Below are 16,593 nucleotides of genomic sequence, written 5' to 3' on the forward strand. Positions count from 1 at the left end.
GAGGTGGGAGTAAGTGCACTCAGTGAGGAAGTGTGCAACAGGTGTGAGGTAAAGGTTACGCAGCGTGCAGCGGTTGGATGGAATCTGACAAGTGGACACGCTGTAGGGTGATGTATGGAAAGTGCATATGGAGCGGGAGGAAGTGTGCTTAAAAGTGCGTGGTAATCATGTGGTATAGGAGCCGTTATGAGTGTGTGAGTGTTCTGTGGTTGGCCAATACTTGGAGGAGACGTATGGAGTGGGAGTACGTGTGCACTTACAAGTGTGGTAATGAAGTGTGAATATAAGAGAGTGTAAGGGTTCTGTGATACAGGGGAGGAGATGAAATGGAGTGGGTGGGTGGGAGTAAAATGCACTTGCAGTGACAAAGAAAGAAAAGAAAGTTGGTCTCCTGAGTGGCACATCGCCAAAACGCCAGTCTCAACTAACAGTGAAGAGGCGATTCCGGGATGCTAGCCTTCACTGGACAGAGTGAACTCTGCCTAGAAGGCCAGCATCCTGGATGCTTTCTGGCCATTTTGAGCCTGTAATCAAACCCACAAATACTGATGCTCCATCCAGATACTCAACTAGTCTAAAGAAGGCCAGTTTTATTGCTTCTTTAAAACAGTACAAAAGTTTTCAGCTGTGCTAACATAATTCAAAAACCCCTTTTGCAATGATCAATTAGCCTTTTAAAATGAGAAACTTAGCTAACACAACGTGCCATTGGCTCACAAGAGTGATGGTTACTGATCTGTGCGCCTATATATTCCCTTTAAAAACAACAAAATCAGCCGTTTCAAGCTACAATAGTCAGTTGCAAAGTATACACTGTATTTCTAATCAATTTGATGTTAATTTAAAATGGACATAGAATGAGCTTTTCTTTCAAAAAGAAAGGACATTTCTACGTGACCTCAAACGCTTTGAATGGTAGTGTATGTATCGTGATGATGATATATCGTCCCTGTCCATTCCCAGCCCATTCACAGGTGCTGGGATATAAATAAATAAAAAGGTGTGTGTTGGTCGAAGCCCACTGAACTGCAGTGCCTCCAGGTATCGTAGAGTCAATCTGTGTGTGTGTGTGCGGGCCCACTCACTTGCAGCGCCTCCAGGAAGCGAAATGATCCCAGGCGTCTGCCCCGGGGCACCAGGCAGAAAGTGGAGTTGTGTAGCATCTCTCTGTAGTCGTATCTGTGCAGAAACACAAAACATACATGGTCAGTACACGTCACACACGGTCAGTACTGTACGTCTCACACACACACACACACACACACACACACACATATATATAAAGTAGAGGCTGTCAGGTTTATCTCCAATAGTCATACACCGTCAGGCCTTCAGAAAGTATTCATACCCCTTGACTATATGAGATTTCCACACATGGTTTGGGCATCTATTATTTTTTTTAAATTATTCAAGCCCTGTCAAATTGGTTGTTGATCATTGCTAGACACCATTTTTCAGGTCTTGCCATAGACTTGGAAGTAGATTTAAGTCAAAACTATAACTCTGCCACTCAGGAACATTCACTGTTGTCTTGGTAAGCAACTCTAGTGTAGATTTAGCCTTGTGTTTTATGTTATTGTCCTGCTGAAAGGTTAATTCGTCTCCCAGTGTCTGGTGGAAAATCAGACTGATCCAAGTTTTCCTCTAGGATTTTACCTGTACTTAGCTGCATTCCTTTACATTTTTATCACGAACAACTCTAGTCCTTAATGATAAGTATACCCATAACATGATGCAGCCACCACTATGCTTGAAAATATGGAGAGTGGTACTCAGTAATGTGTTGTATTGGATTTGCCCCAAACATAACACATTGTATTCAGGACAAAAAGTGAATTCCTTTGCCAGATTTTTGCAGAATTACTTTAGTGTCTTGTTGCAAACAGGATGTTTTTATTCTGTACAGGCTTCCTTCTTTTCCCTCTGTCAATTAGGTTAGTATTGTGGGGTAACTACAATTTTCAGTCATCCTTAGTTTTCTCCTATCACAGCCATTAAACTCTAACTGTTTTAAAGCCACCATTGGCCTCATGATGAAATCTGAGTGGTTTCCTTCCTCACTCCGGAAACTGAGTTAGGAAGGACGCCTGTACCTTTGTAGTGCCTGGATGTATTGATACACCCTCCAAAGTGTAATTTAATAACTTTAGCATGCTCAAAGAGATATTCAATGTAACATTTTTACATAGCTACCAATAGGTGCCCTTCTTTGTGAGGCATTGGAAAACCTCCCTGGATTGTGGTTAAATCTGTGTTTGAAATGATCTGCTCGACTGAGGGACCTCACAGATAATTGTGGGGGACACAGGAGATGAGGTAGATATTCAACAACCATTGTTAAACACAAATTGCACACAGAGTCAGTCCATGCAACTTGTGACTTGCTAAGGAAATGTTTACTCCTGAACTTATTTAGGCTTGCCTTAAAAGGGGTTGAATACTTATTGACTGAAGACAGTTGCATTTTTTAAAATTATTAATTTGTAAAAAATAAAAATAGAAACATTCCACTTTGACATGGGGTGTAATGATTAGGCCAGTGACAACAAAAAAAGAAGCTAAATTTAATACATTTTAAATTCAGGCTTTAACAACAAAATGTTGTGGGATGTGAATACTTTGTCTACACAGGACGAGCTAAGCTCACCGTACTGAACTGAATAAACTGACAGAAAAGATCACACACCCCAGTATACAGCAAGTCCCTCAGCTCCATCAATCAAATACAGGTACGGACAGAGGACAGACATCTCTCCATTACCAACACACATTTTCCTAGGGTTTCTCACTGCAGTGCCATTCCTCATCTCCCGCTTGCTCCCTCCATCCCACTCCTCTCCAGTGAAGTGTGCCTTATTGCTATTCTAACAGAATGATCAACCCTGCCAGGGGTAATGAGCTGACTGACACCTGCTACCAAGAGGCAAGCTTCTGCTGCGGTGTCTGCTTAATGTGTGTATGTGTATGCATGTGTGCTCCAGAGAGCAGGAGCGGTGTGTACACACCCGAGTGAATTCACACACTCAGGGTGGCAGAGAGTGTAGGTACACAGATGGGAGGATAATATGAAGATGTTTTCCCATTTCACACAGACAGCAGTTTACTGGGGATTTAACCTCTACTAGGCCCAGGAGAAAGAGTCTCTTCTCCCTCTCCTGTCATCGGGAGTCTCTCAACTGCATTTCCTTGATTCCCCTTCTCTCCTCGCCTCTTTCCCAAAACCCATTGGATGAGAAGGTCAGGAGGTCCCTCCACTCTGGCCTTCTCATCCAATTGGTTTTGAGAAAGAGGTGGGGTGAGAAGAGGATGTGTGGGATCAAGGAAATGCATTCGAGATTCTCCCATTGCCTTTGTCCCATTTTCTCTTAATCACATTTATAAAAGCCCCTTTCTCGTCATCGGTTGTCACAAAGTGCTTTTCAACTCTCCTCTATTCCCTTTCTCCTTCCTCTCTCCCTCCCATTATATTTATTTAACCAGGCAAGTCAGTTTAAGAACAAATTCTTATTTACAATGACGGCCTAGGAATGGTGGGTTTTGTTCTACCCTTGTTCAAGGGTAGAACGACAGATTTTTTTACCTTGTCAGCTCAGGGATTCGAACCTGCAACCTTTCGTTCACTGGCCCAACGCTCTAACCACTAGGCTACCTGCCGCTGCTACTGCAGAACTTGCGAGGGAGTGTGAGTGGCCTAAAGACAAGTCCTTCGGGTTTAGGAGGTTAAAAGAGTGGAGAGGCAGAAAATCATTTCTCATTTAGCACGGTCTAGATGGGGTGAAGGGACCCAGTCATTCTCTCTATCCCTCACCCCATTCATAATGGCATGAGAGTGGAAACACCCAGTATGCAGTGGGATGATGGCCATTTACTGACACTACCAGAAGTGTGTGTGTGTGTGTGTGTGTGTGTGTGTTCACATCACATATAAGCTCACCTAAGATGCAGAGGGCAACAGCCAGGGCCAAGTCTACTGCTAGGATTCAAAGCCCATGCACACACAGCCATTCACCCTCGCCCACACACACACACACACACAAGCCAATAACTAATTAGCCAGCACTAGTCAGTCCTGAAACTCCCATATATAACATAGTTATTAGCACATAACATGAATCACACACACACACCTCGGTGGCCAGGAGCTGAGTAGCGGACGACAGCTGCACACCCAAGCATTGGCATTCCATCACCTGCCGATGGAGACAGACGGGGCCGCACACATATTTCTGCACCAGCTGTCTCCCTGTACAGTGCTGCCTCCCCCCCGCCCCTCCCTGCCTTAATGCCAGAAAATATCAATGAGACAAACTCTGACCTAAATAGCTGTAGCGTCTCCCTCCCGAGCACATCTGGTTTTTGGGTTAAAGATAAGGTGTGCCCGTGGCATCGGGATATCAGAGCCTGCTCAAAGAAAGCATTTGTAAAGCAAAGCCTCAGAGTAAGGGATGTACTGCACCACATATATGATAGTCTGGTTTTAGCTTACAGATGTTGGTCAGTAAACTAACACAGCGACTGTTTGGTTTTAGTTCATTTCTATGCATTTCAATTTGTTGAATGGAGTGGAGTGATGGATCTATAAAAAATAAAGTCCACGCACGTAGCTAAAAGTGAAGGATTAATTTGAATTTCTAGCCGGAGAAAAACTCCCAACACGGTTGTTGAAGTGAAGGATTCAATTGAAGCCTTAGTGTGGAGGAAACTCTGTCTGTAGCTCATTTATGAGCTGAAATGGCACGCTCGCTAGGGTGAAAACTGTGGTTGAAGCCTTAGCTGGAGTAACGGTTGCATTTCCATTGTCGTTTCCATTCAGTCGCATCCAAGAATCACATTATTATTGTTATGAATAGTACGGACGTCAAAACACTGGAGAACCAAGGACACAGGTGATTCCTAATGTGAGATTATCGTGTTCACAGAACAATTGGTTCTTAGAGATTAGGAGCAGGACCTGCAATTGTAACAGTAAACAACTCACAAAAATGGACGACTTGCAGTGTAGCCGTTAGTAATCCACGCATCAATGTACTCATAAGAATGAAAGTGTGCCTTCTATTTTACATGCACTGTATGTAGTTCTGTACCCGTCTATGTTACGTACGATTTCATTCTTATGTGGTTCTGTCCTTCAGCTGGAATTGTCTAATGTTTTTACTGAGTGGCTACAGATACATAGTTTTGTGTATCCGAATTTGGCTGCATGTAACTCAGCAGCTAAGAAGAACATGAAAAATTGCCAGACTGCCCTGTTTGTATCCGTAGGCACTCAGTGACATTATTAGACACGGGACCCCCTGTGCTCTACGGGACTGGTATATGTGTTTTGCTACGTTCCACCTCTGGCCAGCACAACGTTCTAAGCTGTAGAGTTATTAAAGTGACTATGCATAGATAACAGAGTAGCAGCGGTGTAAAAGAGGGTGTGGGGGGGAAATGCAAATAGTCTGGGTAGCCATTTGATTAGATGGTTCAGGAGTCTTATGGCTTCAGGGTAGAAGCTGTTTAGAAGCTTCTTGGACATAGACTTGGTGCTCCGGTAGAGTTTGCCGTGCGGTAGCAGAGGGAACAGCCTATGACTAGGGTGGCTGGAGCCTGACAATTGTTTGGGCCTTCCTCTGACACAGCCTAGTACAGAGGTCCTGGATGGCAGGAAGCTTTGCCCCAGTGACGACCCTCTATAGCACTTTACGGTTGCCTTAATGCAACCGGTCAGAATGCTCTCGATGGTGCATTCTGGTCAAAATTATATCAGCCCTGGAGTTTCTTTGCCCATGGGAGAAGTATATTTCAACCCCTCAGTCCTTTCACCACACAAGTTAATCTACAATTGTTGAATGAGTTTCCTGTAAACAATAGATGATATTCCTTCTCTTTTAGCCGGTTAAATACTAACAGTATTTTCTTATTTCACAATTTACAATAAATGAGATAAGCTTCAATTATATTTACAGTACATAATATATGTTCGTAAACTTACCATTAAAAAGTACCATAATGATTGATTGTCGATATAGCAGTACCATGGTATTTGCACTGGTACTGAGTAAACCTCAAATTGTTCTCTACTATTCCACCCATTAAAACCTCCCCCCATCCCAAGTTGGAATGCCGTCCCAGTGACTGGCTTGAAGAAAGAGTTTTCCGGTGGAGCGGGCGGGGGAAGGGTGCAGGCACAATCTCTTTATCCCTTAGCCACGGCCTCAACGTTATGTGTAATGTCATGTTTTATGTAGACCCCAGGAAGAGGTGCTGCAGCTGGAGCCAAATGGTGATCCTAATAAAATACTAGACACAGAGATCCAGCTAGATAAGACAGATCTGCAGCCAGACAGGCAGGCAACTGGCTCTGGTGCCTCTTAACGACAGAGGTTGGAATGCTACAGGTAAAAGTTGGTTGTAGATACAGATCTAGGATCAGCTTGGGGGTCACCAGTTTTACATTAGTTACATTTAATAACCAGTAAGGTGAATTTAACACAAAACTGATCAAGGATCAGCATCCAGAAGCAAGGACTGCCCAACACTGTTATAATAATGTCCTAAACAGTAATGACAGCTAGTGTCAGATTATGACAACTGACTGATGGGTCCATGTCTGCAGATAATGGTGTAGATTCCACAAGATGCAGAGCTGTACAAGAAGTGAATAAATTGTCACCTTGAGAAAGAGATTATATATAGAGATGATATATAATCTCTTTCTCAAGGTGACAATTTATTCACGTCTTGTATTTTTTTTATTTTTTTTATTTCACCTTTATTTAACCAGGTAGGCTAGTTGAGAACACCTTTATTTAACCAGGTAGGCTAGTTGAGAACACCTTTATTTAACCAGGTAGGCTAGTTGAGAACAAGTTCTCATTTGCAACTGCGACCTGGCCAAGATAAAGCATAGCAGTGTGAGCATACAACAAAGAGTTACACATGGAGTAAACAATTAACAAGTCAATAACACAGTAGAAAACAAAGGGGGGGTCTATATACAATGTGTGCAAAAGGCATGAGGAGGTAGGCAAATAATTACAATTTTGCAGATTAACACTGGAGTGATAAATGATCAGATGGTCATGTACAGGTAGAGATATTGGTGTGCAGAAGAGCAGAAAAGTAAATAAATAAAAACAGTATGGGGATGAGGTAGGTGAAAAGGGTGGGCTATTTACCAATAGACTATGTACAGCTGCAGCGATCGGTTAGCTGCTCAGATAGCTGATGTTTGAAGTATAGATCTGCATCTTGTGGGGTTCTACCCTCCATCTCTTCTATCACGTCTCTGTGAAAGTCAGAGAGGAGTGGCCCAGACCAGACTTATCCACTGCTTGCCCCTTCAGCCGGCTTGCTGGGGCACTTAGCAGGGTCACTGGTCACTGGCTGAGGGGTACAGTAGAGCCCGCTCTCCTTTCTCCATCCCATTTTCCTTTTCCTCTGTAACAGCAGCAGAGCTTTGTCATCCTGCTGACCTTGAGCTGCTGAGGAAACCCACTGCTGAGCGAACCGAGGAGCCCACAGGCTGTGTGTGTATGTGTGTGTGTGTGTGTGTGTGTGTGTGTGTGTGTGTGTGTGTGTGTGTGTAAGAGAGATAGATAAAGAGAGACTATGAGAGAGGGAGAAAAAAAAAAAGAACGGGGCAGCATGTGAGTAGGCTATTGGTTAAAGGGGCGTCGTGCCTTGAGTGAAAACATTGGAAAATAAAGCCAACATCACACAATCCCGAGGAAATATGATTCAGATCAGAGGAACTGAAAATAAGCCGTAATTAAATCATTTGTGTGTGTGTGTTTCACGGGTCTGTTGCAATTAGGTGACCCTCTCATGCAGACCCACCAAGAACAACTTTCAACAGTTGCCATGGCAACCACCGTTTCGTGACTCCACTTAGGGCGACTTAATTCCATGAGTTCTGAACTTAATCCAGACGCACAAAAATAAATAAATCACCACAGTTTAAAAAAATAAAAAGTTTGTTTAAAAAACCTTTTTTTTAAAGAAACTTTTTCCCAAACAAAGATCCTTCCTTAGTCCTCCATTAGCCAGGGAGGGGGGCTTACCTGGGCAAGATGCCAGCGATGCACTGCCGTCAGGCCTGAAGCAGTATGGGTATCCGACAGACTCTAGCTAGAGCAAACCCTCCCTCCGGGCCCGCTCGTTCTAAAGTGATGAAAACACAAAACCGCAAACATCGATGTTCACCAAAAACACCGAGGAAAGGATCCAATTAAGGACTTTCATGAGGCTGTTGTCACATTAGCCTAAGATATCTCTAGTCTCTCTCCCAGTGTGTGTGCGCGCTGCGTGTGTAATTACCGTGTGTGTGTGTGCTGCGTGTGTAATTACCGTGTGTGTGTGTGTGTTTGTATGCTGCGTGTGTAATTACCGTGTGTGTGTGTGTGTGTGTGTGTATGCGCTGCGTGTGTAATTACCGTGTGTGTGTGTGTGTGTGTGTGTGTATGCGCTGCGTGCGCGTAAATTGCCCGAAGGGGGCTGGGATGTTTTTTTGTCAGTCTGAAGACACAAAGACGTGAGGACTGAAGCTGTGTGGCTTAATCGTAACAATGAGAGGGGATGGAAGTAACACCGCAAAATGGAGGATTATGGCCACTGTGATATAGTGCGTCAGGCCTGGGAGCTAGCTGTAAACTCCGGTCAGACCTGGAGACCGTGGGAGGTGTGTGTGTGCGCGCGAGCGCTGCGCGATAGTGAATGCAGTCAGAACGTGTGCGCATGTTTGAGAAAGCTAATTAGTATACAGGCTTAAAGGTGTAGGAGTGATTAAGACTGAGCATATGGTGTGAGTGCCTGTGAGTGAGGCCGATGTGCTGCATGGTACAGTATGTGACTGATTAAGACAGGCAGTGTACTTGTGTGCTGTATATCAGGGACATATGTTGGTGTGTGTCTGCATAAGAACGATTATCGGTGTCCATATACGTGTGGCTGTAATAGTGTGTGTGTTTTTGAGTGTGCATGCGCACACGTCCCCGTAACCATCAACCCTGCTTAGTGCTGGGCGCTTAACCAAAATGTTGGTTATTTTGGGGTACTTAAACAACTGACCCAAGTCGGATCAATTATTTGAATTCCATTGTGCTGCTTTTTTTCTCTCTCCTGAGAGCTCAATGCGAACATTGCATAGTTTCTCTAGAAACCAATCAGATCCAGCCTGAACTGTGCGATGTAGTAGGGAGTTGTAGTTTCCAACAGGCCAATGTTATACATAGTTTAGGGCATAAAACGCGGTAATTAACTACAATGACCATAATCCATCCACTTTTTTCTTTATTTAACTGGGCAAGTCAGTTAAAAATACATTATTTACAATGACGGCCTACCCCGGCCAAACCCTAACGACGCTTTGCCAATTGTGCACCGCCCTGTTGTTCGCCGCCCCAATCACTGATGGTTGTGATACAGCCTGGAATCAAACCAGGGTCTGTAGTGACACCTCTAGCACTGAGATGCAGTGCATTAGACCGCTGCGCCAGTCGGGTGGGTTTCTTTTAATGCCTGCTACAGAGAGAGAAGAATACGAGATGAGGTGATGTAGAGAGCAGCTGTTGCTTCGTGAGGTATCTCTACCTGAAAATACATGATCTAAGTGATTGATCGTTGGTATTCAGCAGCCATAAAAGTATGCCTTATTTACCTTGAACTACAAAATAGGGATGTCAGACAGCATAGGCAGCAGCTTTATAGAGATGAGATGACTTGGAATTAAATCAAAAGTAATCAAATAAAACAAAATGTAATGTACACAACTGAAATATTTTATCAAAGCAACGTGAATGAATTATAGTTAAGTGATAAGCAGTCACTACCATCATGGGACTTTTATTAATGGTTTTATTCTGTGTTACAGCATTCAACCCAAATAGTCGAAACCGTGATTCAAATTTTAAAAATTAACAGAAACCAAAGACCTCAAAAAGCACGAAGAGCTCAGCACTGCCCCCTGTACTCCCCACTCATCATCCCCGCGGCTGGATGCCCTGCCCCTGTGGTGCGTGTCCGGCTTTCTCTCCTCCTCGCTCCAGCACGCTCTCCTCCACAACTAATTCATTACCCTAATTAGGCCTCATTATCCAGCTTATGCTAGTTCCAATTAGCATCCTAGCATAACGTAACCCTGAGGTCCGCTTCCCCAAACAAACACATAGGCTGTGTGCAGGGTCCCATGACGGCCGTGAGGTCTGGCTACACACGGGGGAATCCGATTACGCTCACTTACAGTCCAGACTCCAGTAAGTCTTACTCTTTACTTAGCAACTGACTTTCAGAGGTCTCCCTTTCTAAATAGGCAACAAAAAAAACTCCCCTATTATGCATGTAGGAAGACGCAAGACACTTTGTTCATCAAGTTATGGGGACTACACCTAAGAACCGACCATCAGTGTCAGTCACATCTAACGAAAGCCAAAATATATATATATATATTTTTTTTGTCAGTTGTCTAAATGTCAATTAGCCCATTTTGTTTTTACATTATAATTGTCTTTATTATGCAAACAAGTAATAAAGTTTGGGTTATTGTCAGTACTCCAGGGAGAAAGTGGAAGATTTCTTGAGCAATCTGAAAATGATGATGGCTAGCTAGTTAGCATTAGCGTGCTGTGACTTGAAGGCTGAGTAACTCCAAACAAGGACTCAAAACCAAAACAGCTACCTCAGGAATGTATCGTCAAGGTCCTAGCTAGCTTAGCTATGCTACCATAAAAAGAAACCTTGAATGTTTAAGCGTAGCTAGGAGGTAGTGAAGTCAGTGACACAGCCCGTATGGCATGCTAACTTCTAAACTGCCAAATGCATCAGTTTCCCACTTATACCTCCCCCCAGCATTTCCTCCTAGCCTACCATTCCCCTGTCACATGCGTAAGCCTGAATATTTTACAAATGCAACGATAACAGGGGTCCCTCCTGCAGAGATACTAATTCACTGTGACAGCTTTATCCAATGCAATTTTTTTCAATTTGCTCTCTCCGTTTCCCCCCCCCCCCCTCGCCGTTTCCCACAGCAAACAGATTGAGGCAATTTTTCAGTTACATTTAGTATCTGCCTAGTGCTCAGAGTCCCCAATGACTATCTCTTCCTCCAGAGGATAAGGGGGAACTTTTAGAGGGACTCTCAACTCCCCCAACACACACTTCAAATCAAAAGTTTATTGGTCACGTACACAGTTTAGCAGATGTTCTAGTGGGTGCAGCAAAATGCTAGCGCCTAACAATGCACACAGCCACACGCAATAGTCACACAGCACCAAGACAGTTCACATGTAGTCTGACACACACACATACAAACCACTTTAGTCACTTCGATTTGCTCCCTGTTCGGGGCCCTGAGACACCTCGGAGGTCCAGACCGTCTGCATACACACTGGAGACCAGCTGTGTCTCATACTGCAGTGCACTTCACTTCCAGATGGCCCCCACGATGACGCAGTGTGTGTGTCATGCATGTGTGCGTGCCGTCCGTGTGTGAGTGTGAGTGTGTGTGTGTGTGTGAGAGAGAGCGTGAGAGACAGCCTTGGATTTAGACAGCACATGCATCGCTGCAGCCTCCTTTTAAACTCAAACATTTGTCAGAGCTGCTGGAATAGATAGAAGGCTAAATATGGCCTCTGCTATCTGCAGCACACTAACCATATAAATATGGAAACACGTACACACACACAATGTGCAGAACATGGGTAGCTAGTAAAATCCCAGTGCATATGGCCCTGGTCCCATCTGCCTCTAGCTCCACTCCTCAAGAAAGGTGACTGGAAACCTAATTAACTCAAATAACAATTCCCTTTAAAAGGCTAAAACCACACACTCAGGGCCATATGCATCCCCAGTTACAGCACAGCATGAGATAAACTACAATAAAACACAGACTCCCAAATAAAAAGATAAATGGGTGAATGAATAAAGATAGCCTGGTTCGGAGTTTGGATGTGGTGGGTGGCTGATCGCTAAAGGTTTCAGGATATGATTCCCTGGCATAAACAGTCACAGTACATTTTAACAGTAGTATTTAGAGTAGCACTCTCTTCAACACATACCAATACAAATAATTCTGTTCTCTCTCTCTCTCTCTTACACTCCAACCCTAGCAATCATGCTCGGCGTGAGTCCGGCATATCCAAAGGTGAAGCAGCAAACCCTCACAATGGATGACAGAGGAGAGCTGCACAGGGATAATGTCTGACAGAGTGAGGGTGAATGAGAGCAGAGTGTTGGCTGGCTGTGTGGTGTTTTGAAGGGCCCATTCACTTGCAGTGCCTCCAGGAATCAAAAGGGGTGTGTGTGTGCGCGCGCGCGTGTGTGTGCAGTTGAGAAGCTTACAAAGTACCAAGACAAAGGGGGCAACATGAATCGTAGAACGAGGGGAGAAAAGACGCCAGTATGACAATGGTTCAATTAAAAATGATTCAGAAAAAAAATCTAATTCAATACAAAATGCTCCCACTGTTTTTATAAAGGGCTTAATCCGGATGTGAAAATGTGAGCACGTAGCCCTTACTTTCACATATGTCTGAATGAATCATGCATTGAGGAGATTTGTGGGAAAATTAGAGTTATTCTCACAGACCTCAAGCTAGGACTTAGGATTTGACCCTAAGAGAAAGGAGTCATTGTTTCTGTGCATTGTTTCTCGTCTGTTGATGTGACTAATGCCACTAGAGAAGGTGGCCTTTGGCTACAACCAACACATCTTAGTCATATGACTGGCTAGCCGTCTGGTCTCATATGACCCATCTTAGGGCTGAAGCCTGGGTGGAACCTAGGGTCGAGTCAGTGGGGTCAAAGAGGACTCTGGTCCCTAGCCCAAAAAACAAAAAGGCAGGGAGTGGTGGTAGTCTTTGAACGGTGTTGTTCGCTTTGTGGCTGTGTGTGTGTGTGTGTGTTCTCTTCTCCCCCCCCCCCCCCCCTTTAAGCCCAAGGTGAGAGCAGTGAGCAGCCCCTGGTGTAGTGGCGCCGTCTGAGACGAGGAGAGCTGTACGGGGAACAGCTGTTCCTGAGCACTCGACGGCGGGGTCAGGGGGAGAAGCGGCCGTGCTGCAGCTGTGTTCTCAGGGAGGCTGAGACCCAGAGGAGAGGGGCTGTTCACAGACAGGGCCAGGAGAGGGTCACACGAGAGACAACAGAGAGATGGCAGATACAAGAAACCCACAGTCCAAAACAGAACAACCCAAACACAAAGTAGCTAAATCGACAGTGAATCTTCCTCACACTCAAGAGATTAGAGTGAAAGATCCATCAGCACACAGGCCAAAATTGCAGTAAAACAACCTTGCCCAAAACTAGGCTTACAGGCAGAAACTACAGTGAAAGTCCAGAAAGCAAGTCTACAAAGAAAGACCTTTCATGCAGAAACCTTAGAAAAATAGAGATTATTTGAAGAGAAACACCTTCCGCACAGAAACCACAAAGAAATTGCTTATCCAAAGATAGAAGCCCTTTGACTTCTTTACATGAGTCTAGACTAAAGAAGCGGAAGAACTGTATGTCCGACCTTGTGTCAGACAAACCTACTCAGAACAAGAAATCACTGAACTTCGTCACGCTTCATTTTGTACCCAAGTAATAATTAAGAGGGCGCATTTCAGACTGAACAGACTGTAGATTAAAATCGTCAAATCGCAATAAAAGGATCGGATAGAGAAGGAATGGGTTCAAAATTGAATGAGAAAGTGAGTTTGAATGCGAGCCTTGACTTCCAGCGATGAACCCGCTAAGGCTGAAGAGAGAAGACGGGGGCGGGGAATCATAAGTCAATAATACAGACGACTAAGTAGTCTCCTAGCAACCTGTTTCTGATGGACCACAGCAGCTTACTTTGTCTCACTTGCAGATAGAGGGAGCGTGAGACAGACGGCCCCATCCCAAATCGACCCTGACTCCTAGCCCTTATGATCCAAGAGGATTGGAAAGGAAGGCCTAAGCAATATGGTAATAACTCTTTGCTCTCTGATCTGCTAGGTGGAATTTGTGCATACATTGCATCCCTCTCAGATCTTCCGAAATGCATAGGGGGTAAGGGCTAGGGGTCAAATCGGTATTAAGCAAGAGATGGGAGGACAACTGATGTTTGACATATGCACTAAATATGCAATAGACCATCAAATATAGTAGATAAGCACTAAACTAATAGGCCAGAGGTCATGAGACCGTAATAGATTGGGATCTATTGGTCGCATGAATCTACACTCCTGAGGTTGGGTTCCGATCGCACAGATGACTGGAGCATGGTGCCAACACCATCAGAGTTGTGGCTTTGATTCCTGCATGGGTCGCAACTACTGAATGTGTGCCTGAACCGTAAGTCGCTTTGAATAAGAGCACCAGCTAAATGACCGTATTGTAATTTAAATTCCTGAAGCCGGGTCTATTCCTGTTGCGGTGTCGCATAGGAACCTCCTGGCACCATGGCTCCTAAACCCAGTAAAGGGACAGACTAAAGTCTCCTTCAGGGGCTGTGTCACATTTCCCTTTCAATCAGAACGCCAGAGAGTATTTTTTTCCACGCAGTGTGCAATCAAGCAGAGTTTACCTTTTGAATCTACAACGGAGGGATATTGTTGCCAGAGAGCCATGACTTCAGTCACTAAGAATGCCAACTTCTTCATTTCAAAAAGGGAGACGCTGAAGGTGAGTTGGTCGGGAAAAGAGAGAGAGAGAGAGATGGTCTAAGGGAAGGGGGAGAGAACGAAGCATTAATAGTGGCAATTACACCGCGACCATCTCTGTTCGCAAGCAGCCCATGCATATTCTCAAACGCTACATATGGATTTCTCTTTGTGGGGTACACACACACTCAGTCCTATCTTAGACACTCATCCTGAATGCATAATCTAGTCTTTTCCCCTCACTGTGGTGCGGAAGAGTAATCTAGTGCTTTGATCCATCTCAGTGAGGAGCTGTCGACTCCTATCCAACCATGTAATTCCCCCGAATTAGGTGTTTGAGGAGCCGCCATTGTTAGCCAACCCCCCCTCTGACAATCGAGACAAATCTGCCTCTGAAAGTCATAACCTCACCAAGGCATTAACTGTCTCCGACTAAGAGTTCAGCAATTTCCGTCGACTAAGTTAGCACAAGCCGCTGGAGAAACAACTCAGAGAGCAAGTAAACCATTGCATCTCATAATAGGCCTGGCTAACTGCTTCGGCTCCAACAGTGACTGTAATTACCATTGTAATAACGGCTAATGGTAATACTAATCATAACAATAGAGCAATGTGAAGAGAAAATGGTGCTTGCAGGCCCAGATGCAGTTTAGGGCAATTAGGCTAAGGAAAATAACTGGGGCCCGGCCTCCTTCTGTTGACGCCATCTTATCAGGCCCATCTCTCTGCTTTCACTCACTTGGCTTTGAAGTCAAAAAAGTCAACTCAACACAGCCTCTGATGTCCAAGGATAACTCAGTGAGAACGACTGACACGGAAGTGACCCAGGTGGACAGATGGCTGAGAACAGCAAGCCACGATGACATGACAGCAGAACCTTTGAATGATGGGTAAATGCCAAGGAAAGAAATCCAAGAATGAGTCTTCTACTAAAGCATTGTCAGGTTTTCATAGAATCGTAAGAGTTTCAGCTAAAACGCTAATGATAGGCAATGAAAATGGCAGGTTAAAAGGTATCATCAGTAACGTCACTGCGAGAGCTCGCACCATCTACTTTAAGTAGTGCTCCTATCGAAAAAGGCAGCGCAAGTCCCGGGTGCCCCTCTGTGCAACGCTGACGCATTCCCCTTCAGCTGGAGCAGTTCAAAGGAGTTGAAGAAACCATTTACAGCGCCGAGGAGGCTTCTTCTCCTCCCTCTTTCCATCTAGATCCCCACTCTCCCTCTCTCTATGATTGACCTTGGGTTAAACGCATTTAAAATTAGAGCTCACAGGATCTGCACGCCCCCCTCCCGCTCTGCGAGCTCAAAGCCGAGCCCTCTGGACAGTCATTTCTCATATGCGAGCCGGAGCTTCCAACTGTCAGACCTCTCGACAGGCTTCGCAATCAAACATAACAGGGCCTTGATCGACTTGCCAGGGTTTTCAAGCTGAAGAAGTGTTCCCCGCACACATGCATAACATTGGTATAATACAATACGTGCAGATGTCACACCCACTGCCTCAGACCTTCATACAAGATGGTACATCTCGGGCATTGTAAACCATAGCTTTGAAAAAAGGTACCTCCATCTTGGAGATTTCCAGTATACAAGCCAGAGACGACACATTTCACATATGGGTCACTTGGGTCAGTAACACCGCAATGTGCGCTTTAATGTTGCGTCGCCAACATTGAGAATAACCAGCAGCCATGATTAGCAATATACGCTGAGCCATAAAAATAAAATATCTAATCAGGAGAAACTGTGAGGTACCCGTGAGTATCACCATTGGACCCCCCCTCCCCACATCATGATTGTAGGTTTTCTAAAGAAAGCCTATGCACATTGCCTACTGTGTGCTTGGATAAAAAGACAACATAGCAGAGACAAACCACCGACGGCACAAATAATTAAATTGAAAAAAGGAAGATTTAAAAGCAAATGGATCACATAAAAATAAAAATAAATTTAAACAGTCAGTAAACCCAAAGTGATCTAATTTC

General features: G+C 44.5%; 1 protein-coding gene across 1 annotated transcript in view; it reads right to left on the reverse strand.

Moving 5' to 3' along the window:
* Window positions 1-16,593, reverse strand: part of LOC109903709 (exostosin-1b) — a 99,535-nt gene that overhangs the window by 37,291 nt on the left and 45,651 nt on the right. Inside the window, exon 2 of the mRNA XM_020500578.2 lies at window positions 1,086-1,179. Within this exon, the coding sequence (XP_020356167.1) occupies window positions 1,086-1,179 (94 nt within the window). The remainder of the gene's footprint in view (window positions 1-1,085; window positions 1,180-16,593) is intronic.

Source organism: Oncorhynchus kisutch, linkage group LG14, assembly GCF_002021735.2.
Source record: "Oncorhynchus kisutch isolate 150728-3 linkage group LG14, Okis_V2, whole genome shotgun sequence".
Classification (NCBI taxonomy): domain Eukaryota; kingdom Metazoa; phylum Chordata; class Actinopteri; order Salmoniformes; family Salmonidae; genus Oncorhynchus; species Oncorhynchus kisutch.